The 24,253-nt window shown below is 48.8% G+C and overlaps 3 protein-coding genes across 5 annotated transcripts in view; all 3 read left to right on the top strand.

Moving 5' to 3' along the window:
• Positions 1 to 4,269, top strand: part of ZNF592 (zinc finger protein 592) — a 34,201-nt gene extending 29,932 nt beyond the window's left edge. Inside the window, exons 8-9 of one of the 2 annotated variants that reach the window (XM_079317915.1) lie at positions 1,195 to 1,330; positions 2,545 to 4,269. In XM_079317915.1, coding sequence (XP_079174041.1) covers positions 1,195 to 1,330; positions 2,545 to 3,042 — 634 coding nt within the window. In that variant the 3' untranslated portion in view covers positions 3,043 to 4,269. The remainder of the gene's footprint in view (positions 1 to 1,194; positions 1,331 to 2,544) is intronic. The other variant, XM_079317916.1, reaches the window with a different exon arrangement.
• Positions 4,270 to 4,909: 640 nt separating this feature from the next.
• SEC11A (SEC11 homolog A, signal peptidase complex subunit) lies at positions 4,910 to 11,477 on the top strand. 2 transcript variants are annotated; one of them, XM_079317774.1, is made up of 6 exons: positions 4,910 to 5,051; positions 5,159 to 5,268; positions 6,729 to 6,878; positions 10,431 to 10,550; positions 10,824 to 10,881; positions 11,025 to 11,477. In XM_079317774.1, the coding sequence occupies exons 1-6, from the start codon at positions 5,001 to 5,003 to the stop codon at positions 11,073 to 11,075; spliced, it is 540 nt and encodes a 179-aa protein (XP_079173900.1). In that variant the 5' UTR covers positions 4,910 to 5,000; the 3' UTR covers positions 11,076 to 11,477. The 2 variants fall into 2 exon arrangements, with proteins under 2 accessions (XP_079173900.1, XP_079173901.1); XM_079317775.1 differs by lacking the exon at positions 6,729 to 6,878.
• Positions 11,478 to 20,568: 9,091 nt separating this feature from the next.
• Positions 20,569 to 24,253, top strand: LOC306807919 (neuromedin-B-like). Its single transcript, XM_079317965.1, has 3 exons — positions 20,569 to 20,816; positions 21,204 to 21,406; positions 23,987 to 24,253. The coding sequence occupies exons 1-3, from the start codon at positions 20,684 to 20,686 to the stop codon at positions 24,032 to 24,034; spliced, it is 384 nt and encodes a 127-aa protein (XP_079174091.1). The 5' UTR covers positions 20,569 to 20,683; the 3' UTR covers positions 24,035 to 24,253.

The following is a 24,253-nucleotide window of genomic DNA, read 5'->3' as shown; positions in this document are numbered from 1 at the left end:
TAAGATCTTACTCTTCTTTTCCAAGTCTTAAGTACCAAGTGTCTGAAACACTTGATTTGCAGCATTTATTTTTTATAAATACCACTTAATAATCTCTCAGCTTTCTTCCATAAAAAAGAAAAATTCCATCATCATTAAATATTGATTTATCCTCTGAGCAATTCCTGTTAAAACCCAGAAGTATTCAGTGAGCATGTCTGCATTTTCACATCATTACTGACTGTTGTTTAATTTCCCTCTAGTTACTGGAAGATTAGTAGGAATCTTCTGTCTTTTTAGAAGATATTTTTGATACCCAGAGACACTTCAGCTCCTCTCTGCTGCCTCTGTCTCAGATAGAATTAGGGCATTTCAGGGGACTCTGGTGTCACTTTCCCTTGCTCAGGTCCATGTGTAGCTGATGGACCTTCACCATGTTGTGCTGGCAAGCACCAGAACAGCACGGATACTCAATCTTGGCTTTCTCAATTTCTTAACTGCTAACAGAGCCCCCTGTGCACTTCTGGGGGCTGGTTTATGTCTGCAAGGCCTGGCACTTAGTCCAGGAGATCTCAGTGATCCAGGAGCAAAGGTACAGATGACACATTCCCCTCACAGCTCTTTTTTGAGATGTCAGGCAGCTCTGTAGCAGCTCTGGAGTCCTGCCAGGTTCAAACACGAAGAGTTACCTGTAAGTGACTGCTAGATTGTTGGTATCAAAGTTGGAATTTCAGCAGTTTGATGAGAATTTTAACTGTTAGCACTGTGCTGTGGTACAGTCTGGTGGATGTAATGCTGGCTCTCCCTGGTACTTGGGAGTGCTGCAGGTCTCCTGGGTGTCGCACGAGTCATCAGCTCTCTCTGTGTAGTTCTCTCATCTCAGAGTCCGTTTTTGTTGTTCTCCCATATGTTTTCCATCCTGATAATTTACCCTCTTTGGCACTTGTCACAGGATGCCTGATCCCCACTAGTCCTTATATTTATTTAGCAGTGTTAAGAAGACATGCCTTACTCTCATTCATGAGCACTGTGACAAACTCCAAACTGTTCTAGATTTCTCTCAGGGTAATGTACTACTATTAAAATGATGCTTTGTTGTGTATTTTGGTAATTTAATGGTAAATTACTCACCAGTCTGTCTCCAATGCCACCTATTTGACACAATACAAAGAGCATATCCTCTAATAAATTGTCTTCCTTTTTTTTATTTCCAAGGTACTGTACAGATGAAAATCAGACATTTCCTCAACCATTCATGCTGGAGAACCACATCAGCCTCATGCATGGCATCAAAAACCCAGACTTATCCCAGATGGCCAAAGCAAAAGCTCCAGAGGGAGACAGAGCAGAAGTAACTGATGTCTATTTTCATGGAAAATTAAATGTGCAATTAAATGTGCTTGGCGAGTAGCTGTTAATTTGGGGTGTTTCATCAAGCTGTGGTCTTGTGCCAGTCAAATCCTCCCATCCATAGGGTAGATTTCCTTCCCTCACTCAATTCCATCCAGCCTGGTTCCCTCTGGTAGGGTCAGGGTCAGCAGTGCAAGCACAGCTGAGCTGTACCAGCACCAGGACACCGTGAATTTGCATCTTGCATTTCTCAAGATTTTCTTGCCATGTTTACTGGCATTTATTCAGTCTATTTTATAATTTAAATTTGTTACTACCCTTGTTTTCCCCTGGTACCCCACTCATGGCACATTTTTCTTCTTTCTCCCTTTTTTTTTGCCAGTTATAAAAGATTTATTTTCTGTTTATAAATACTTGCTAGAACTGCATTTTTCTTAAGTAGGAGTGTGCAGTTTTGTATAGCAAATGTAACTGTTCTATTGATTTTATTTTGGATTGGTTTGGAGTGGAGGATTGTCTGCTTGGGCTTCTTTGCTCCATTTATTTTAAAAATACACATTTTGCATATCACTGCAGGGACATATTTAAGCGAGTTATCCTCACTGGAGAAGAAGCTGCAGGATTCTAAGACAGAGGGGATAAGTTACTGAGAAATGCCACTAAGACAAAATCTGAGTGGAGAGGAGAATGTTCAGAGTTAAATCTGAGAAGCAATGTATGGGCTGATAACTACCCCTGTGTCCCTCAACTGACCCTCTTCTGTGGGCTCCTCCTTCCCACACCAAAGTATAAGTTGTTTCTACACCAAACCAAATTTTTGCCCAGAGAGGTCATGGCTGCCCATCTCTGGAAGTGTCCAAGGCCAGGCTGGACAGGACTTGGAGCAACCTGGGATAGTGGGAGGTGTCCCTGCCCATGGCAGGAGGTGGAATTGGATGAGCTTTAAAGTCCCTTCCAACCCAAATCATCTCATGATTCCTTGATTCTAAACTATTTCCCCATCATGCCAGCCTGTCCTAGCATTCCCCCCTCACATCACAGGGCAGCAGTTGAAATCCTGCTGGGTGAGGCATTTGGTTTGGGTAGGGAGGGGGATGCCCCGGGAATCCCTAGGCACCACTTCACCCTCAGGCATCTCCAGACGCATGTGGATTTTAGCACTTACTCTTCCATCGGTTCAAATTATAAAGTAACTTTTTAATCCTATTTTTTAAGGCAAAATCTCCAAAGAGGATGGCAGCAGATGAGCTGGGTCAGGCAGAGAGCACTGCAGGTTTGGATGCTCCACCAGCCAAAAAACTGAAAGCCCCTTGGAAATGTGCAAAGTGCAGCTTTGCGACGGACAGCCAGACTGAGTTCCAGGAACACATACCCCGGCACAAGACCGACAGCTCCACCTTCCAGTGCTCCTTCTGTGGCCTGTGCTACACCTCTCACATCTCTCTCAACAGACACCTCTTCATTGTTCATAAAGTCAAAGATGAGGAGGAGGAGGAAGAGGAGGAAGAGGAGGAGGAAGGTGAAAGGCAGAAGTTGCAAACAGAGATGGGTAAGAATGGACATGAGGACTACAATGGCGAGTTGTACACTACAGTGGAAGAGGACAACAAATGCAAAGAGTGCAAAAGTGACTCAGCTCTTTGTGAGCACAGTCAGACGTGTGGCGCAGAAGGCCCCAACAGCACCTCACAGAACAATCATTCAGTCTCTTAAGACTTAAAAGCAAAAAAAGCCCTTTTGGTTGATTGGGGTTTTTTTGTTGGAGGGTTTCTATTCAAAATCCAGGGTGGGGATGGGGCAAATCTTTGAAACATTCTGTTGATTTCTTGGGATGGATGTTGCTTTCCGTTAACTCCTATTTGTAAGGGAAATTTAAAACAGAAAAAAAAACCAACCAACCCTGCCATTGCATCCTAAGCACTAACTCCCTGCCAGCCCAGAGAGGTGAAAAGGGAAAGTAGAGCCAGAATCCTCAGTGGGGCTTGGCCAACTCCTGAGGATCCAGGAGCACTTTTCAGCTGCAGTTTCCTTCAGACAAGCTCTCCTCCTTTGAGTGTGCACCACCTCAGCCTCTGCCCAGAGCCCCAGCCTTGCCTTCCCAATCTCCCTTTCTTCTATTTATGGCTTCTTTTCTCTCCCCATCCTGCCTTTGTGTTACTCATTTTGACTCATAACACTGGCTCAGCCAACCACGTTTGTCAGCACCATGTTGGCCGATCTGGGATCCGTGTTACACGGGATGGGTTTGAGCTGTAAGTTGTGCTGATTATTCTTTAGTTGCCCAAATAACAACATTCTTTTTCAAAATGCAGTTTAATGAAATGTCTTGGACCTGAATCGTCCTTGAAAGAGGATTTTGTAGCCCTAATCCTCCCTGGTGAGTACAGTGTTTAGGAGGGCCTGGTTCCCTTGGGAACATGTTGGCCATTTGTGGAGTTGTGCTGCTGGAGCCATCCTGAGCTGGCTGCTGCCAGTGGTTCATCCCAGCAGGGAGCTCAGATTGGTGCCATCACCAGAAGGGGATGACATCCCCCATCCCATCAGCGGCATCAACTAGAACAAAACTATTCCAGAGCTCCTGATGCATCCCCAGTGCCAGGGCTCCCTGACAGCTCATTTTGAGGGGAGAGGAGCAGAGCACAGCTCACAGAGGTGTTGGAACTAGTGGGAGCCACCATCCTGCAGTGCAGCAGGGGCTGGCACTCCATCAGCAGCTCCACAACTGCTGCTGTGCCTCGGCATTGCCTGTCCCTTAGGAGATGTTTCTTTTCCATGTAGTCACATTGACTCTCTTTTCTCCCTCATCCCTTGTCACACCCATGCTTTGTGTAATACAATTACCTTCTATACTATTATTTTTTTCATTCTGTTGAGCCAGAACTCGCTTGTTATTGTTTACTCTGACAATGTTTAAATAATTTAAGAACTATTTATCTCCTTGCTTGGGCTCCTCACCATCTGGTCTCGAAATGCTTGGATATAGTGCACTGGAGCTGTGTGGATGTTGGATGGTGTGTTGGTTGGATGAGGGGTGTTGACTGGGTGTAGTGTGTTGGGGTTGGTTGGGTGGGGTGTCATATGGGGTGTAAATTAGATGAGACGTTGGCTGAATGAGGTGTGAAGTGTAACGGGTGTTGAATAGGAGTTTGGTTCAATGGGTGTTGGCCGAATGGGCTGGATGGGACTGGTTGGAAGAGGCACGGATGGAACTGGGAATTGGTTGGATCGCTTTTGATTGGAGGCGGTGTTGCAGTTGGATGGGCGTTGTGTGGACTGTGGGGTGTCGGCTGGAGGGCTGTTGTGTTGGATGCGGGGTGTTTTGAGGACGGTGGGGTGTCGGCTGGAGGGCTGCTGTGTTGGATGCGGGGTGTTTTGAGGACGGTGGGGTGTCGGCTGGAGGGCTGCTGTGTTGGATGCGGGGTGTTTTGAGGATGGTGGGGTGTCGGCTGGAGGGCTGTTGTGTTGGATGCGGGGTGTTTTGAGGACGGTGGGGTGTCGGCTGGAGGGCTGCTGTGTTGGATGCGGTGCCGGCTGCGCGGGCGCTCCCGCCGCAGATGAGCCGCGGCTCCGTTCCCGCTGCGGGGTCCCCCCGGCTGCGCGCGCGGGGCGGAAGCGGCGGTGACGCAGGCGGAAGCGGAAGCGGGGCCGCGCGGGCGGTGGCGGCGGCGAGGATGCTGTCGCTGGACTTTCTGGACGATGTGCGGCGCATGAACAAGCGGCAGGTGCCGGAGGGGCCGGGGGCCGGGGGGGAGAGCCGAGCGGGCGGACAGGGCCGGTCCGCCCCGCCGTGCGCTGCTGGCGGGGCCTCACCCACCCCCTTCTTCCCCAGCTGTACTACCAGGTGTTGAACTTCGGCATGATCGTGTCCTCGGCCCTCATGATCTGGAAAGGGCTCATGGTGGTGACGGGCAGCGAGAGCCCCATCGTGGTGGTGCTGAGGTCAGTCCCGGGGTGCGGGGCTTGAACTCCCGGGTGGTTTCGCCGGGCTGGCTCAGACAGAGGCTCCTGCCGCAGCCCCGGCGGGCCAGAAGCTCCTTAAGAATCCAGGCTCAGCAATAGCCAGGGGAGAGGGAGTGGGTAATAAGAGCATCCAACCTCGCTCTGCCGGCCGGCTAGTAAAGGGCTGGTAAAAAAGAGGCAGAGGGACTTTTTACCCGGGCAGGGAGTGACGGGACAATGGGGTGTCCCGTTTGGCACAGACTGCACAAGAGGCTGTGGCTGTCCCGTTCCTGGAAGTGTTCCAGGCCAGGCTGAACAGGGCTTGGAGCAACCTGGGATAGTGGAAGGTATCCCTGCCCATGGGGCAGGGGGTGGAATGGGATGATCTTGAAGGTCTCTTCTAACCCATCTGTGATGATTTGGTCAATGTTACAGAGGTGGTCCTGAGCTTAAGGGACTGTATGTTTTGGGTGTCACACATTGTCCTTGCAGCAGCATCCTGCAGTGGGTACCACCAATGTTATTCTCACCTTTCTGCTTCCTGGGACAAATTCCCTGGGCTGCCATTGGATTCTGGCATGGATATTTCACCTGCTCTGTGGCCACACTGGCCTTTTCTTTGTGTTTCTGTGTCAGTGTTCATGATGCAGCAATGCTGTAATGCCATGACCAAGTGCTGCTTACCAGAACTCCCTCCTGATGTGAAGTGCAGGACAGATGTTTCCCACTGCTCCTCCCAGTGACAAAGACAGGTCACAGTGATGTGACCTGCTGTTCTGAACTGCATCTGCTGTGCTCTGTGAAGATAAAATGCAAAACACAAATGCACGCAGTACTTAAAGTTCATTGTTCTGTTTTGCATTATTTATGTGGAATTAGGAAGGATGAGTAGTTGGTAACAATTGACATTTACAAGACAGAAGAAAAATTGAGTCGTGGTAATGAATCACAGTAACAAATTTTTGTCAAGTCCCTTTGTCTGTTTCAGATGGGAATGCAAGAGCCTGATGCTCCCAGTGCTTTGTTCCTGAGGAGTATCTGTCTGTCTATCTCTAAAAAATAAATTTAAAAAAAAAAGCTTCCCATCATTACAAACCTGCCATCATTGCCCTGCCAATGGTGAGCTCAGAAATCAAAATATAGTGTTTGTCATCAGCTTTTTGCTTCTTAAAAATGCTTTTCCCTTTGGATGTGCTTGTAACCCCAGGTACTGACACTGCTCTTTTCCTAACATAGCCAAACTACTGGTAATATGATGATTGAAAACCTGATTGCAATAGAGGTTACACAGTTGCCCAGTGTCTAAGGTGGCTTTCTCAGCAGCTCTTCCTCAAGGTTTCAGCCTGGTCTTGATCACTCCAGGAATGGGGTATCCACAGCTTCTCTTTCTCATGAGGTTCTTGTGAGATTTTTGTTAAACTGTTTAAATACTGTTCAGTTGTTTCTCTCCTCTTTTTCAGTGGGAGTATGGAGCCTGCTTTCCACAGAGGAGATCTCCTGTTCCTCACAAACCGAATTGAAGATCCAATCAGAGTGGGAGAAATTGTTGTCTTTAGGATAGAAGGAAGGGAAATTCCTATAGTCCATCGTGTCCTGAAAATCCATGAGAAGTATGTTAACAATCTGGGGGTTCTACTGCTGATTTTCCCTAATTGATGTTCTTCATCTGCTTGGGTAAATAAGTGGGTGGGATGTCAATCATGAATATCCAGGTGGTGTAGGAAGTAACACAGAAGTTTCAGACAGACAAAATCTGTCCTACTTGGTTTACTTGTAAAGGTCATCCAGCAGAAGGCACAAGCTGAGAGTCTGTGCCAGTGCCCTGGACTGTAGAATCATGGAATTGTTAGGGTTGGAAGGGACCTTAAGGGTGGGGTCATTCCACCCCTGCCATGGGCAGGGACACCTGCCACTATCCCAGGTTGCTCCAAGCCCTGTCCAGCCTGGCCTTGGACACTGCCAGGGATTCAGGGGCAGCCACAGCTTCTCTAGGCAGCCTGTGCCAGGGCCCCACCACCCTCACAGGGAAAAATTTAATCCTTATATCCCATCTAACCCTTGCCCCTGTCCTGTTTAGAGCCCTGTTTGAAGTCCCTCTCCATCTCTCTTGGAGCCCCTTTAGGCACTGGAAGGTTGACACCACTTACAGTCTCCTGTGCCATCCTCTCTGTCCTGAGCTGCTGTGCTGTCTGCTCTAGCATGGCTTCATTTGTGTGTGAAGTGATTCTTGTTAGTGGGGCACAGCTGTGGCAGAAAGATACTTTGTGTGTAGCATGTGTTATTTTAGAGCCTGTCTCTATGGTCCTGGTCTTTGCTGTCATGCAGACTCAGGGCCTTGTGTCTCTCTAGAAAGTTGTGTTGTTATCCTCAGAGTCTTTGTGTGCTGTTCACTCTCAGCACTGGGGAGGTTGTGTGTCTGAAGGAATGGAACAGGCATTGGTTTTGTGGCTGAACAGGGCTTAGTTTTTCAGCCAAGGTTTCCACTGCAGTCATGAGCTTTCCTGTTTTGCTGGATGGAGCTGTGGCCTCTCCAAGCCAACCATGTGAGTTGTTGGAGTGAAAACTTGAGTCTTGAACTGAATCATTGATTCTTCAAGGCATCTCTGAGAGGCAGCAGCTGGTTGGGGTCCCAGCATCTGTTTCTGCTGAGTAAATGTTTCTGGTGTGAGCTGGAGCTGCACCAGGTGACATCTGAGGGTTCCTCTGGTTGAGATCTGGAGGGGATGGAGAGAGTCCCTTTCCCAAAGCTGTTGGAATATCCAGACCAGTTATCCAGTCCTACTCAAGGATCACCAGCCTTGTGCACATAAATACAGAGCTGGAATCCTGGCTCTGAGGTAACAAAACAATGCTTCACACAGTAAGCAAAGCGCATTGTTTGCTGTTCAAATTTATTCTGTACCTAGAACTTTGAACAATGTCAGTTCTTTGATACCAGTGATTTAAAAATAAGGTCAGTTTATGGACTGAATTTGACACCTAATGTTGCATGAGCATTTTTTGTGGTGTTGTGGGAACTCTTTCAAGTGAAATGCAGTTTTCTTCCTCCCCTGTTCTGTGCAGTATTTTCTCTCCAGATGTTTCCCAACTTTACTTTTTTGCCTTGATATTAGGGTATCCAGCACTATTTTTTGTTTAAATGTAACAGGACCACAGTCCCAATCCTGGGAAGGTGAAACCATTCTGCAGAATTTTAGGTTTCATTTAACTGAAACAACCAAACACAAACCTAATCTTTTTTATTAGGAGAGATAAACTGAAAAACCCATACTGCAACCTAAACCTGGGAACTGAAGACAGGATTTGGCTGTCAGTTGCTTCTTTCACTACTTAAAGAATAATTTTGTAGTGCCAGTTTGGAAGTGAAAAGTTTCTGCAGAAGCTGAAGGAGTGTCAAAATGCAGGAAAACAAAAACAGTGTTCCCTATGATTTTGGGGCACCTCAGGGCCCAGTTTCACATCAATATTGTGTCAGTGAGAAAATGTCTGTTACTTGCTGGCCTTTTCTTCTTGTTTCAGCCCAAAATTGAATTTGTCCTTTATTACTAACACAGAGTGTACAGTCAAAATTTACTTAGTGGTTTTGGAGCAGGGCAGCCAGACCAGTGTTCACTCACTTCAGACAGCAGAGGAGTGCACAGTGGGCTCCTCACACTGTGTCGTGACAGAGCCTTGGCTCTGCTCAGTAAGGTGCTGCACTCCTACACTGTCACTCTTCAGACCTAAACAACATTATCTGCACCTTTTGGGATCTTTATCTTTTCCCAGACCGTGTCTCTAAGCTCCCAGAGTGTTGTTCCCACACAACAAGCCAGATGTGCTTTGGAGAAAGCTGTGGGTTTTTTTCCTTTCTAAGCTTCTCCTGTTAAAGAACCTATGGGTGTTCAGGCATGATGAAAACAGCCTGAGCTCTAAAGAACTGCCTGCTTTCCTTTCCTGCATTCCATCAGTCATTTCTGTGAGAGGTGAGATTCAAGGATGCTCCTGCTCAGCACCTGCCCACAGGTGCCACTGGAAAGTGACAGTGACATATCCCTGAGTAGTGCCACTTTCTGGGCTGCTGTCCAGCATCTGAACAGGAATGGCTGAGAAACAATTTATAAAGCTTTTCCCTGGTCAAAGGAAAGATTCATCTGCTCTGTGATCCCATTTCTTGCAAGCTAATTCATCTCAGGATTATTTAAAGACAGAGTATGTAGTGATAATTTCCCTGCTTTCTGCAGGTTACAGTCTCAAGCACAAAGTCCTAGTTCTTTATGAATAGCCTGATTTCCTCTTTTATGTGGAGTATCAGGTCAATTTTTGAGTCAATATAATCTTTTGCAAACCAAAATGCCTTGCAGAGAGACATGGTTTAGTTTGTGCTATGGCTATTTCTGCATACCACCTTCTCTCCCTGTTTTAACCCATTACTTTTGAGCTCCTTTGGTACCCTCAGGCTCTTGCATTGGAAGAGACAGTGAAAAGCTATTTGGTTGTTGCTGGCATTTGTGGTAGACTGTGTCATATCTCCCATCAGTTCTGTCTTTTCCAGGCTGGTCTGTAGTTTCTTGTATGGAAGTGGTTTCAGACCTTGTTAACCATTTTTCAACCTTTGCCACTTCTTCTCTCCATTGCAGAAAAGGGTCTGGGGGGCTCAGCACTGCCCAGAGCATTCCAGATGTAGGCACATCGTGAGTTCATGCAGTGTCATCATGGTATTATTTGGTTTTTTTTCTGTCCCACTTTCCTAATCACTTCTAAATTTCAGCTTGCTTCTGCCTACTGCTGAGTAGAGCTGTGTGCTTCAATCCCAACCTCTCCTTTTGTGTGGTAGCAGGGAGACCAGAATCCAACATTTGTGTGAAGCAAGAGAAGCATCAACACAAGATGGGTCAAAAGCCAAGAGGCATTAGCTGCATCTGCACTAGAAATGGCTTGTCCTGCTGGTTCTGTTCTGAAACTGCTGGAAAGCTTGGCTGGGGCCAGAATTCATTCTTCCTCTGACAGTTTTTTCCAAACCATCTGCTTTCTGCTGCGTTTGACAGAGTTTCCCTCTTCTGTCTTTCTTGAATTGTAGGACATGGTTGCTTCTAGAACCCTTGTGTTGGTCTCTCCATGCTTGTAGAATAGTTTTTAACCAGTTTCTGTCCTGCCTTACCTGGCTGTCTTGTCTTTACCAGGCAAAATGGAGACATCAAATTTTTGACAAAGGGAGATAACAATGCTGTGGATGACAGAGGGCTCTACAAACAGGGGCAGCACTGGCTGGAGAAGAAGGATGTTGTAGGGCGAGCAAGAGGGTAAGTGCAGTTGAAAATGATGGGGCTTTTCACACTGCTGTCCCCAAAAGCCATCTGGTAAATCCCCCCTTGTGTTGAGCTGTCCCTGCTGGGCTTTGTAACCTGCCTGAGAGTGTGGAGAGTTCAGTTCTTAGTTTGGCTTAAGCAAAGGCATCAAGTTGAGAGCTGCATCCTGGATGTTGATACTGGATGCACACAGAAGTAAGGCTCAGAGTTGATCAGAATTGTCACCAGATTTGTCCTTTATTCTTTATATGACCTTTATTCTTGCAGATTTGTGCCCTATATAGGAATCGTGACCATCTTAATGAACGATTATCCAAAATTTAAGGTAAGAGCTCTTCTATTTCCTGCCTGCTTTTCCCTCCCCAGCTATGATTCCTTCACAAAAACACAGCAGAACCCTGTGTCCTGCACGTTTGCTGCTGTAGATACCAGTGTGCACTCCTGTGTCTCCTCTGCTCTCTTTTCCAGTATGCAGTCCTCTTTTTACTGGGTTTGTTTGTGCTGGTCCATCGAGAGTAATCCCTTGCACTGAGCTACAAGGTGCCATGGATTTTCTAGATGAACATTTGAAGTAGCTGATGGTCTGATGTGCCAGGAGAAAGAAGAAAGCATGCATTTCAAAGCTTCTTGACAGTTTGGGTTTGTTTTGATTTTTACTGCGTAAGGGTGAATGTTTGTCACAGTATTTCCAATGGTTTGTCACATTTTAGCCTTTTTAGTGAATTTTTATATTAAAAAATTGAGCCAAAATGTTTAGTGCTTGTACTTTGAAGCTGAGCTTCCTCTCCAAGTGCCTCTGGGATCATGTCCTCAGTCTGGCCGGGCCAGTGCCCCCTTCCTTGTGCTTACTGAGTCCAATGGTGAGTTGTTGCCATGATGGTTTTTTTCCAATTCAGAACTGGAATAAAGATTTTACCTCTTGCCACGTTTTTTGTTATTGCCCTAAAGAGAGCAGCCCCCTTGCCCAGGTTTTGGGGGACACCTGGGCTTTGCTGTTAAACACCTACTCCTAGAGCCACCATCTAACTTATTCTCTCTTCACAGAGCAGTAGCAGCTGCTCTTCTCACCTGTTTTTGGAGAATAATCTCTCTTGAGCTGTTGATCATTCAATATTTCTGTGTTTTTGTAAATCACACTGAAATAATCTGCCTGAACTCTGCAAAGTGTTTGGGGTAGAAGATGGCAAAGGATTATTTTGTGCATTGTGGCTCTAGGTAACAGAAGGATTGAGATAGGAAATACCCTCAGCTCTTTGACAGGGATGATTTAGCAGGATGCAGTAGTAAAGGGTTTCAGGTGTCCTGTGAACTGACCACATCTCACAGCTCACCTGAAAGCTACAGACTGCCCTGGGGTCTGAAATAAAAAACCCCCTTGTCACCATGTGCAGCAGCTGGTTTTTTCTGAGCTTCTCATTCAGGCTTGTGATCCTGCTGGTGGAGATGTTGTCAGAAAGAGCCCAGGGAACAGGTGCAAGGCAGCAGTGCTGCAGTTTATCAGCTCTTCTCCATGACTGCTCCAGGATTCCAGAGCAACAGGAATCATTGCAAATGATCACTGAAGCCACACAGGCAGTTTGTATAAAGCAAAAACAGTCAGAAAAAGCAAGGACAAAATCCACTGGGGTGTTTATGACTGTTTGCAGTTTCTTGCATATGTCTCTCATTGGGTTTTTCAGGCCTCTCCCATCTCTGGAGGTGAATTTTGGTTTTGATGTTAAGAGGTGCTTTGTTCCCTATGTAAGATGAAGCAAACAAACATCACCTGTAATGGCACTGAAAGAGCCTACAAACTTGGGCCTGTGGCTCTGAGTAATCATAGCTTCTTAATAAAAATGGTAATAAAATCTGTATCTCTTACCCCCAGTGTTAAAGCCCTTGAGAGGAGAATGTGGATAAAAGTTCTCTGTAATTCATGAGTTAAGGGTGGGGTGTTGTGTCAGAAGTCAAACCCAGGCAGCACTGAGAGAACAGAGTCTTTGAGAGCTGCTATTGCTGTAGAGCACCTTCCTGAGGCATTTCTGCCTTTGCAGCTCATGTGGAGCCTGAGTCTGTCCCTGCTTTGCCTTGAGACTGAACAGCTTTTGTGCATAAATGAGTTTTAGACTTGGGCTCACACAAAGGGCTGAGTTGAGCTTGTCTGAAAGCTGCTAATCAACACCTCCTCATAAGCACTTGCTGGGAGTGCTGCTGCTGCTCTCCAAGTCCTCTCCCTTTCAGACCTTCTCCAAAATTCTGAGTGTGCAAATGCAGTTGAGTTCTTGTCACTGAATTAATTTAACAAAAGAAAGGGTAAAACACAAAGGATTGTAAAGCAAGGTTTAGCTCTCAAACTGCTGAGGCTGCAGTTCTGTGGCAGGATGATGTGTCCAGAGGGTGGCAGCTGGTGTCAGGAGTCCCTGGCTGAGGGACACAGGACCAACGTGAGCTCTTGCAGGAGGATGTGCCCTGCTCTTGCCTGGTGCTCTGTGAAGGAATTGAACAGGAAATACTTTAAAAATGCAGGGTGGTTGGGGTGAGGGGTGGCTGGAGCCCCTGTTGCAGCTCAGCTTTGGAGGCTTGTGTCCAGGCTCTGCAGGTGCTTGCAGAACAGGAACAATTGTCCTAAACCAGGGGCTGCCATGTGGCATTTGAGAATTCATCTCTGAAGCCCCTGTTCTTCCTGTTTTCAGCTCTATGCAGCTGAGAATGTGGTTCTGTTACCTGCAGTTGTGAAATGGGGAGTTAATTCTAAACATCAATAATTCAGCAGTCAACCCTATCACAGCTCCAACACCCACCACCTTCTGTGTGACCTCTCACATCACCTCCTGCCTTCCAGCAGCACCTTTCCTGCCACAGTGGAGTGAGGGAGTGTTGGGGATGAGCCTGCACAGGCTGGAAACTGGGGATATGGGGGCAGGATGACACTGAGTTGTTGTTGGCTTCATCCTCACCAGATTTATTCTGCTTTGCTGAGCAGAAAAGCCAGAGGGTGAGCAGGGTCTCTGGCTGGCTGTGTGCTGATGCTGAGGTGTTTGGGAGCACTTCTGAGCTCCCACAGAGCCAGGGTGGTTTATGGTAGAACTTGATGTGTTTATGTTTTATTTCAGTTTTATGCTACTTTTTTTTAAAGGTGAAACTGGGCAGTTCCAGCAGTCAATGATACTGGAGGCTTTGGAAATGGATGGAGACCTTTGTGTCACCACAGGAATGGGATTTGTTTGTAAAGTATGTGGGTGTTGAAAGGTCTGGTTTATAAAGGAGGAAAAAATGAAGGGAGAAGTCTGCCAGGGCTGATTGCTCCTGTCTCTGTTGTGGTTGGTTACAGCCAAACAGAGCAGGTTTTCTGGTAGCAATTCCAGTGCTTAATTGCAGTTCAGTCACATCCGCAGTTCAGGGCACAGATTTCCTTCACTGGCAGGAGCTGTTCCATGGAGCAAAGCCACAAACCATGCTGGGCTGTGTCTGATGGCTGCTGGAATTCTAGTGGGTGATTTTTTTTTTCTCCCTATCAAAGCTAAATACATAAGCAAGAGCATGATGGTTGGGAAGTGGGCTGTGAGGGGTGGGTGATATGCTGCAAGCTGGAGCTCTGTGAGACAGAGGCTGTTTTTGTGTATTTGTGATGCTTTAATGCATGGTTGTTGGTTGAACAGCAATGAGCATCAGGGTGGTTCATCCAGATCTGTTGCTGCTTATTGCTTTGCAGGGGTTCACAGAGCTCAGGTTTTGTCAGATGGTCAGTTCCCCACTGTCTTTAATGAGAATGGGTGATTTCATGGTGATTTTCGTGCCCATAAAATCAGAACAGATCAACTGTATTTTTCACCAAGGAGCATCTTCAAGAAGAAACCTGGTTCATGCATGAAGACCACTCTCTGCTGGAGAAATGCACAAGGCAAACAAAGCTTGCAGCTCCTAGGACAGCACAAAAGTTGGCCAGGAGAAGTAGAGGAGACAGAGGAGGAGAGAAGGAGGAGAGGAGCTGCTTAGAGCAGATGCCTTGGGGATGGCTCCTGTGCCAGAGCAGGGCAGTGCAAAGCAGCTGTTTGTGTGACCCACACAGTGACTCAGTGGCTGAATCAGATGAGGAATGTCCTGGTTCCATCCTCCAGGAAGGTGCACTGGGGTGATGCCAGGGGCACCCAGCCTGTGCTGTTCCCACAGTGCCAGCAGCTCAGGGTGGGAGTTGATGGGTGGTGGGTGACTTATCTGACTCTCATTGCTGGGAGAAGAGAAACAGCACCCACACTGTGCTTTGAACCAGCCTCCTGCCCCTTTTACCTCTTCCCAACCTCGTAACACTTCTGTCCCTTTGTCATCTGCACCCAGATTCTCACCTGTCAGGGGCCACAGGGCTCTGCTGGAGTGGATCTACCAGCCTGAGCATGTTGGATTCATATGGGACACAGGGGCTTTCCTGGGAAATCTGACTTGGTTGCTCTATTTTGCCCTAACTGGGTGGCTTTGCTGCAGGTTCCTAGTCTGCCCAGCTGTAAGAATTCCTCCTTGTGTTTGCTTACCTTGCTTATCCCTCAGTTTCTGTAAAAACCCATCAGCTCCATCACACATAATCCTGGTTCCCCATGGAGCAGGACCTGCCTCTATGTCCTGGCCTGCTAGTTGAGCACATTTTCTATTAAACCTACTCCAGCTCATGGGGAAATTGATACACTTGTTCAGTTCTGGCAGGTCCTGTGAATGCCTATCTAGCAGAGTTTCCTAAACCTTGGGGGAAATAAACATCTTCACAGAGAACAACAGTCTAAATAGGGATGGACTAGAAATTCACCTTTTGTGATTCAGAACCTCTGTCATCCAGGATGGAGCAGCTGCTCAGTCTCTTGCTCCTTCTTCTCATCTTTTGACTATTTGCATTCCTTCTGTTTAACAATTCAAAAATTCTTCCTGCATCTCCCTCTGCTGAATGTCTTGGTATTGCCTTTGTTTTTCAACCACCCCTTTCCCCATAGAAACAGACCTGAAGGAAAAATAATATGGAGGAAATTAACTTCTCTGAGCCTTGATTCATTCAAACTGGGCTGTCAGATTTCTGCTGTATAATTCTGGCTGGGACACTTCTGAGCTGGGCCTGGATTTGCCTGGAAGAAAACACGATTTTCTTCTCTAAGTCTTCTTGCAGAGCAGTTATTTGTGTATGTCCAGCAGTGTGGAGTGAAAGGGAGACCTCAGGGAAAACCACAGCTCATTTACAGCTTAAATGAAAATTGAAAATGAGTTGAAAACAAGATGTGCAAGACTTCAAATTTTATCCTTTATAAACAACAGCTATTGCCTGTGGACAAGTGGATGTAACAGAGGGATTTAATCTTTGTAAACAAGAGAAAAATGCATGAAAATATACCCTCAGGCATGTCAGGACCTGACTTTGGAAAAATGGTGAAGAGGTTGAAGCAACCTAACTGCTGCTAAGAGTTTTATTGGCACCAGGAGTTCTGTGAAGGAGACAAATAGGGGCATTCGAGGCCTTTGCTCTTTGTGTTTGCTTTTTATTAGAGCCATCAGTTTGAGCACATACTGGCCTGCCCAGGTGGATATTTGCAGGGCCTGGGAAGCCTGAACCCCACAGCATGGAGTCTCTCCCTTGCCAGACCTCTCTCTGGGGTCCAGAGTCAGTGCCAAAGGTACTAAAGCATGGAATCTCAGAATGATTTGGGCTGGAAGGGACCTTAAAGCCCAGCTAGTGACACCTTCCACTAGACCAAGTTGCTCCAAGCCATGTCCAATCTGGTCTTGGACATTTCCTGGCATGGGGCAGGCACAGCTGCTCTGGGCACCCTGTGCCAGGGCCTTACCACCCTCACAGGGAAGAGTCTTCCCACTATGCTATTTACCCTGTCCTCTGGCAGTGGGAAATTATTTCCCCCTTGTGTTGTCACTCCAGGCCCTTGTTTGAAGTCCCTCTCCAGCTCTCTTGGAGCTGTTCCAGGCACTGGCAGGAACTTTAGGATCTCCCTGGATCCTTCTCCTCTCCAGGTGAGCACCCCCAGCTCTCCCAGCCTGGCTCCAGAGCAGAGGGGCTCCAGCACTCAGAGCATCTCTGGCCATATCTGGACTTGCTCCAACTAGTTTTTCTTGTGTTGAGGACTCCAGACCTGGATGCAAAGCAGAAAAAAACCAAAATGGACCTTGCTTTAAAGCCCTTGAACCCAGGGTATTTTCAGGTTGGCCTGTTACATTTGTTAGTGAGGCCCTTTTGGCTGTGCAGTTTTTACATCCATTTATTTTCCTTAGTTGTGATTTCCTTTCTTTACCTGGTGAAATCCTGCTTCATCTTTAGGTGCATTTAGAGGATTTGCTACTAGTGCCTGTTTCACAGGTCTGTTATTGCTCATCTTATCCCTACTTGGAGAGGAGTTTGGTAAGGAACAGAACACCCTAAGAATAGACCTGGAACTTGTTGAAGGAATTTGGAGGCTTATGGTCAAGGTGAACCCGCAGGGATCATCCACCTGGATTTCCCAAAGGTATTTGTCATGGTCCCTCAACAAAGGCTGCTGAAGGAAGGAAGCAGCCCTGGAGCAGATGGCTAGATCCTTACAGGGGAAATTGTTTGCTAAAAGGTAAAGAACAGAAGAGAGGAAGGAAGAGACTGGGTAATAAAAAAAGATGAAATTTAAATGGACATAAATACAAAATGGTGCACAGGGAGAAAAACCAATTTTAACTCTATTTATAAAACAACGGGTTCCAAGTTAAGTGTTACTGTCTGAAACGTTGGGGCTGTTACAGATTGTGCTGTGAAAATGTCAGTTCTGTGGTCAGCAGCCATCCAGAATAAACTGTGTGTGTCAATTGCTGGGGGAAAACAGAACAAAACAACCCCTGCTCCCTCCAGCCTCAGGCATCTGGGGAAGCTGAAGATACCTGGAACTTTGAGGTGTTTTGGGTGGGAAGGGACATTCCTGGATGGTGGGGGGCTGTGCAGGGCTGCTCTCACCCAGCCCTGCCATTTTCCAAGGAGTCACTTCTGGGGCTGCCAACCCAGGAGTTTTCCATTAAAGCCCCACTGGCTGCCCTGAACTGTGCTCCCACTTTTAGCCTCCAACATGTCTCTGAGCAGCTGTTCCAGTGCTCCTTCCAGACTTGAAATCAGGGTTATGGGCTTACATTTCCCACACACACACCATGAGGTCAAGCCTTAGTACTCAGCCATTAATCTGACATCCCCTCAGTTTCTGAAGGTTTATGGTGGCACTGCAAAAGGGCAGAAGCTCCCTGATTTCCCAGCCTTTCCCAAGCTTGCTTAGCAGTGCTGCTGGGATAGAAAATACTTGTTCCTCTGCTCCCACCTTGGCTGAGATAACAGCAGCTGAAAAAGAAGGAAGATCTGTGTGCACTTTGTTGTGTATCTAATTGGAGCAGTGCAAAAGCCTTCATCCTGTTTGAAACCCTGCAGCTTCCCACTGCTTATCCCTTGTCCCCTGGGGCTGCCTGTGAGGAGCAAGGAAGGAGTGGGACTTAACTGTGTCATGCTTCAGTTGGTGCCAAAATTGCCCGGGGCTCTTTCATCTGCCCTCTGTAATTGGGATCACTTCATCCCTGGCCTCATCCTCCCTAATCCTGCAGGTAACCCTTCAGCTTGCTGTTCCCCACAGTGGAGGATTGCTGCTCAGCTTTCCAAAAGACAGCCCTTCCCCAGGGTAAGGAGAAGCACTGGCTGTGCCAGTGCTGGGCAGCATCAGGATCTTCCTTCACATGCAGCACCTTCTCTGGATATCACATCCTCCTCTTCCTGCCCTTCCTACATCCCCCACCTTCTCCAGACACCCAAAACTTCCATCACTTTGACCACCATGAGTAAATTCAGAACTGTTTTGAAGAAAAGGCTTGGGATAATGCCCATCTATTTCAAGCTTGTTTTGTTGGTGCAATGGCAGTGCAGGACACTGAGAGAATAAAGAGTGAAGGTAAAGGGGTTTTTCTGTCTGTCCAGGTGCAGCACTGGCATGTGGGCACTGGGAGGGGCCACCAGAGCCCAAATTGTGCTCCCAGCCACCAGCACCACTGGGACCAGGGGCCTCAAGGTCTCCTCTCTCTGCTGACTCAGCTGGGGAGACAAAGCCATGATGTGATCATCAGAGTTGGGGCTGCAGTGCTGTAAATGCTACATCTGGGGTGAGCACTGTATTCATGCACCCTGTGGCCCCCTAAAGGGTCACCTTGAGTGGCAAGTGCTGAACACAGGGAAGGAGCATGGTGAGAGAGCAGAGTGAGATCCCCCTTTTGAGTCCAGGACCTCCAGCACACCTGGACACAAGGCTGGCACAGGTGTCACACCTGATGGGTGAGGGAGGAGAAGGCCTTGGCCATCACTGTGGCACATCTCTGGAACAGTAAGGGAGCCCTTGCTGATTTGGCCACCTAAGGGGACACTCACACAGTTTGGAAGGATACCTGGTAACAAAGGAACACTTTGGGATTTGTTTTTTCTTTCTGTAAGCTTAGAGTTGAGTTTGCTGAAGAGTAATGTGTCACCTCCATCCCTGTCCTCCTGAACAGTAGCACATGCTGAGCTATTGAATTCCCTCTGCCATTTCTCAGGAGAAGTGGGTAATCTCATCCCCACTGATCAGCACCTCCTTGCAAAGTTCTGGAATTGTGAATCCAGCAGAAGTTGTCAGGGCCTTTGGGACACTAATTAGCTCTCATGGGTCTCACCTGGGGCTTCTCTCTATCCACATGAACCCAGGAACCACTTGATTTCAGTCCTGGGCCTGTGGTCTGTCATTGATCTGTGTTGTGGGAGCTCAGCAGTGCCTGGCTTCACCTCCTCATATGGACCTTCCAGGACTATGTCTGACCCTGGTTACCCCAACCTGCTGTGCTCCAGACCCTGAGAGTATCCCTGTGTAAATATGGAACCTGGAGGAATCCCTGTGGGCTGCAGGCAGGGAACAAGAAGAAACAGCACAACCCTGTGCCTTGGAGCCCTCTGATCAAATGCTTTGTTTCACCTGGAGTTCACTTCCTTTGAGCCCTGGGCACACACAGTCTGTGTCCCAGGCCTCCACTCTCTGTGTCCCTGGCATGGCTGGTCACAGCTCCATCCCATTAATGGAAAAAGAGGAGCTCGTGGGGAGCATGATTATCCATGGAAGGTTTGGATATAGTAATCAGGAAATAATGGTCTGCAAAATCTCAAAGGGAGTGGAAGAGGTGAGAAGTGACACACAGGCTCTGGTGTCATGCCCTGCAGTAAGTGGGACCCTCTGGGAGGCTGCTCTGGAAAATAAAGGAGCTGGGTAGAGCTGGCAGCTCCTTAAGAACAGGATCTTCAGATTATCCATCCCTGTGAGGTTCTTTGGATCTCCAGTGCTCTATGGCACCAACTCTGGAGCTTTTACGCTCCTGCTCTGAGCTCTTGGCTCCTACTTCGTTGGGTTATCTTAAATAAGAAAAGCAGCTTATTAAAGTTATTTATTACAAAGCACATCAGTCTCAAAAGCACACAGACAAGCAACAGCTAAAAGCAATGGCAAATGCAGTGACAATAAGCGAATGGTTAAAAGCAAGTGGCTAAAAGCTGAATGGTTAAAAGCAACAACTCTCCCCAATACATATTCTCATAATAGGATTTTTCCAACTAGCTAAGATGCAGGCTCGGACCACCACTCCAACACATCCCGATAATCAGGTGTGCAGGTACGTGTATCGGGAGATGGGGTTGAGCTAAACTGGAAACGAAGCTCATGGCTGAGCTGCGGTGCAAAAAGGCAGCGTGGAGAAGGTGGAAGCATGGTCAGACCACGACGGAGAGATCTGGGGATGGGATCAGACTCAGGAGTGAGTCTGTCACTGTTCGCCGCGGTGACGGGTCAGTCACATCTCCGCTACACCCGGAGGGCACCGGCGGAGGATCGCAGTGTGTCAGCCGGGGCGGGGCCGGCCGGGCTGAGCCGGTGCCGGTCCCGCGGGTAGAACCGGGCGGGCTGGAGTGGTCCCGGTCCCGGTCCCGCCCCGCGGGTATAACCGGGCGGGTTGGGGCGGTCCCGGTCCCGCCCCGCGGGTATAACGGGGCTGGAGCCGGTCCCGGTCCCGCCCCGCGGGTATAACGGGGCTGGAGCGGTCCCGCCCCGCGGGTATAACCGGGAGCGGCGGCGGCGGGCGCGGGTCCCGCGGCGATGGCGCTGCGCTGCCTGCTGCTGCTGCTGTGCGGAGCCGCGCTGGGACCAGCCGTGCACCTGGACCTAGCCGAGCACCGCAGCCAGGCTGCCAAGATCAAGGTCAACCCCCGCGGCAACCTCTGGGCAACAGGTACCGGGCGGGGCGCGGGGACACGCGGGATGTGCGCTGTCCTGTGCGGAGCCCCCTGCTCCCACCAGGGAGGGGGTGCTGGCAGTGCCACCACGGGCAGGGGTGAAGTCACCTCCACCCGCATCCCTGGGCAGCAGGTCCAACATTTCCAGCAGACTGACCGGTATTAGCATCCCTGGAATATGAGGCTCAGCATCCCTGCACGGCAGATCCAGAGATCTTGTCAGCAGGAACAGAGAGGGAAGTTTTCCAAAAATCCCGTGTGGAGTGAGGGCTTGAGATTTCTGGGTTTCTCTTGGCTCAGCTGGTTTGGGCATTGGTGACTTGGTGCTCCTCGTTAGTTGCTGCTGGTGAGTCCCCCCAGACACACCGTGTGTGGTATTCCAGGTCACTTCATGGGGAAGAAGAGTGTCACAGGCTCCCCACACCTGGAGACTCCGGAGGAGCCTGCAGTGCCAGTGGTCTTCAGTCCCTCTCTACGAGCCCTGATGGAGGACATTGTGGAACTGCTGACCCGGGAGCTCCTGAAAATCCTCCTGCAAGAAAGGCTATTGGATGAGAACCGAGGGAAATATGACCTTCCTGACCAGGTGAATATTGACTTAGGTGGAGGGAGATGCTCGGAGCGGAAGGGTGGAGGAGCTGTGCTGGAGATGGGAGCACCTGCACAGCTGCTACTGGTGCTTTCCCATCTTTACCTTCCTTTTAACCCTCCTTAAACCACTTCTTAAGACAAACCATAAAGGGAGAGAGAAGTGTCCTGAGGCTTGTGCCTAGCTGGGCAGTGACAGTCTCAGGTGCTTGGGAAGGGTGTGAGGATGAGCAGGTAACACTGCAGTGGAGCTGTGACAGTGATGGTCTCCAGGGGCTGTTAATAAGCATCTGGGTCTTCCTCAGCCAGATGCAGAAAAGCATGGTGTCCCCTTTTCCCAGGACAGGGAATTCCTTTCTTCTTATTATTTCCACAGCAAGAGATCAAGAGAGACAAAGTATGTGAAGGGAAAGGCATCAGTCAAAGAGCTTTGGCTCTGTGTCAGTGTGGTTGGGATTCCTCGATGCTGAGGGCACAAAGCCTTGCACAGGGTGTGTTGTGCTCCTGCTGCAGAGCAGGTTTTGGGGAGCAGGGAGAGGGCAGGAGCTTCACTGTGGCTTTTACCTTTGAGCTCACTTGGCTCCTAGTGAAAAGCTGCCCCTGGCAGCAATGCACAGGCACAGATCCTCAGGCAGGATGTAGAGATGGAATTGCTCAGTGCAGGGATGGAATTTCTGCATTCATAGATGGAATTAGTCTGTGTGGCTCTGCTTGTCTGTTGCCTCCTGCACACTTCCCTGGGGTCTCACCCTTTCCAGTCACTGCAGGAAGTAACTGGGACTCTAACAAGCATGAAATCCTCTTAAGTCAGTCCTGCCTGTGCTGTCCCACCGAGCCAGATGCCTGAGGAGCTATCCAGTAGCACTGCATGCAGGTAAAGCTATTTCTGCTATGCAGGGTTAGGCAGGGCTTGCTCCTCTCTGGCACAGTGGAACAGAGTTGCAGGACTGGGAGCCTGAGAGCTACTGATTGTTCAAGCACCTTTTGGAATCACTTTTAGCAGATTAAAGTAAACTGATGCGTCTCAGAGGGCTGTTCCCACTGGTAGAGGGCTTTCCACAGTGAGGATACAGCTGGACATGGATGAAGGCACTAGCCCACCCCACTCTGTGTGGTGTGCTGGGCTGGGCTGCTGCAGTGTTTGCTTCTCAGATGCTGCTGGAAAGGAGATATGAGGGCTGTGGAGCCCCATGCTCCCCAAGGAACCTTTGAGCAGGAGGGCACTTGTTGAGAGGGTGGGAGAGCTGGTAGATGTGCTGCCTTGTTTCTGAGCATATAGTGTGAATTTGGTAAAGGTGCTCTGTGGGGCTATCCCCTCCATAGATCACAGCTCATTTTACAGATGTGCCTGTGCAAAGGCTGCCCTGAGTGCTGGTACTGCACTACAGGTTCCAGCTGGGTGCCACAGCCTGGCCAGTGGGTGCCAGGGCTCTGCTGCTGGGTGTGCTGTGCAGGTGCTGGCCAGTGCCTGCCTGTAGCCCAGTGCCTCTGTAAGGCAAGGTGGGATTACACACATGTACTCAAAGTGTAACTGGCTCCTGCCCCTCACTTTCTCTTCCCAAAGCCTGGAGCCTCTCCTCTGGCAGTTCCCTGTCACCTTGCTGGGTGCTGTTTCTGGTTTTGCCCCCTGGGCATCTCTGAGCACCTCACTTCCCCAGCTCCTGCCCTCCTGCTCCTTTTTCCCACCCATCCCCAGGGCATCCTCACATCTGTGCTGCTGTGGATATTACAGAACTGCTTCTCCCCAGTGCCTCTGAGTGCTGTCCATGTTATACTGTTCTGTGTGACCTTATTTTTTCTTGCTCTTGTGGCTAGTCCAAATTCCCCCCTCAGCAAGACTGCTGTTGGACACCAGGTGTCAGCACCCAGCCTGGACTGATCTGTGTGCCACGTTCCCACCTTCCTCACAGGCTTTTTCATAGCTCTGCCCCTCGGTCCAGGCCCTGCTCAGGATCTCTCATTTCCATCTCAACTTTCCGGCTGTGTGTGGCAGACAGAGCTCAGCTCTCAGCATGCTGGGGTTTCACAGTGCTGTCCTGTTGCTCTGTGACAAACTTTGGGCTGGCAGAGGAGGGTTTTTCCCATCCTTTGCCATCTCCTTGGGTGTGTGGCATTGATTCCCCAGGATGCAGAGGCCATGTGTGTGGAATGGAACAGCTCCAGTATGGGGAGAGCCCTTCTGCCTGAAGGCAGGTGCTGTCCTGTGTAGCTCTGGGACCTGTGGTCAGTGCCAATCCCACAAACTCTTCTGTGACTCTTCCCTGCTGTGTTTTCTGTCCCTTTTTGCCTTCTCACATTCTCTGCTAAGTGAGGCTCTCCCCTGAAGCTCAGCCCAGTGGCTGCTGCCTCACTGGGATGAAGTTTCCCTCTGACATCTGAGTTGTGTTTCAGCCTTTGGGGCACAGATGGGAGGCTTCTGGCTCTGTCCTTCCCATGTGCCATCCCAAGCCACCCCTGAAGAGCCATTATGCTCCAGCATGGGATGTTTGTCTGGTCTCTCCCAGGTGCCCAGCATGGGTGGTGATGGTGGTGGTTGTGTGAATGACCTCATGTCTTACCATTGTGTCTTGTTTTTCAGGACACAGGGCTTTTAACCAAGGTGCTGGAGAAGTACTTTTCAAACTGAAGAGGTGCAGCTGGGAAGGATGAGGTCTGCAAGGTCAACTGTGTGATGAACAGAGAGCATCATCCTCGTGGGTTTCTATAGCAACATCACTTTTATTTATTCTTTCTGAAATATTGTTAATAGTGATGGTGTGTGTGTGGAAAGTGGAGCCTCCCTGTACAGTTCCTGTATGTTTTGTGTTTTCTTGCCTGTGTGAATAAAACTGGCTCTTTGCACAGA

This window comes from Erithacus rubecula, assembly GCF_903797595.1.
Source record: "Erithacus rubecula genome assembly, chromosome: 14".
Lineage (NCBI taxonomy): Eukaryota > Metazoa > Chordata > Aves > Passeriformes > Muscicapidae > Erithacus > Erithacus rubecula.
The sequence above is the reverse complement of the archived record's forward strand: the minus strand, read 5'-3'. Positions and strand labels throughout refer to the sequence as shown.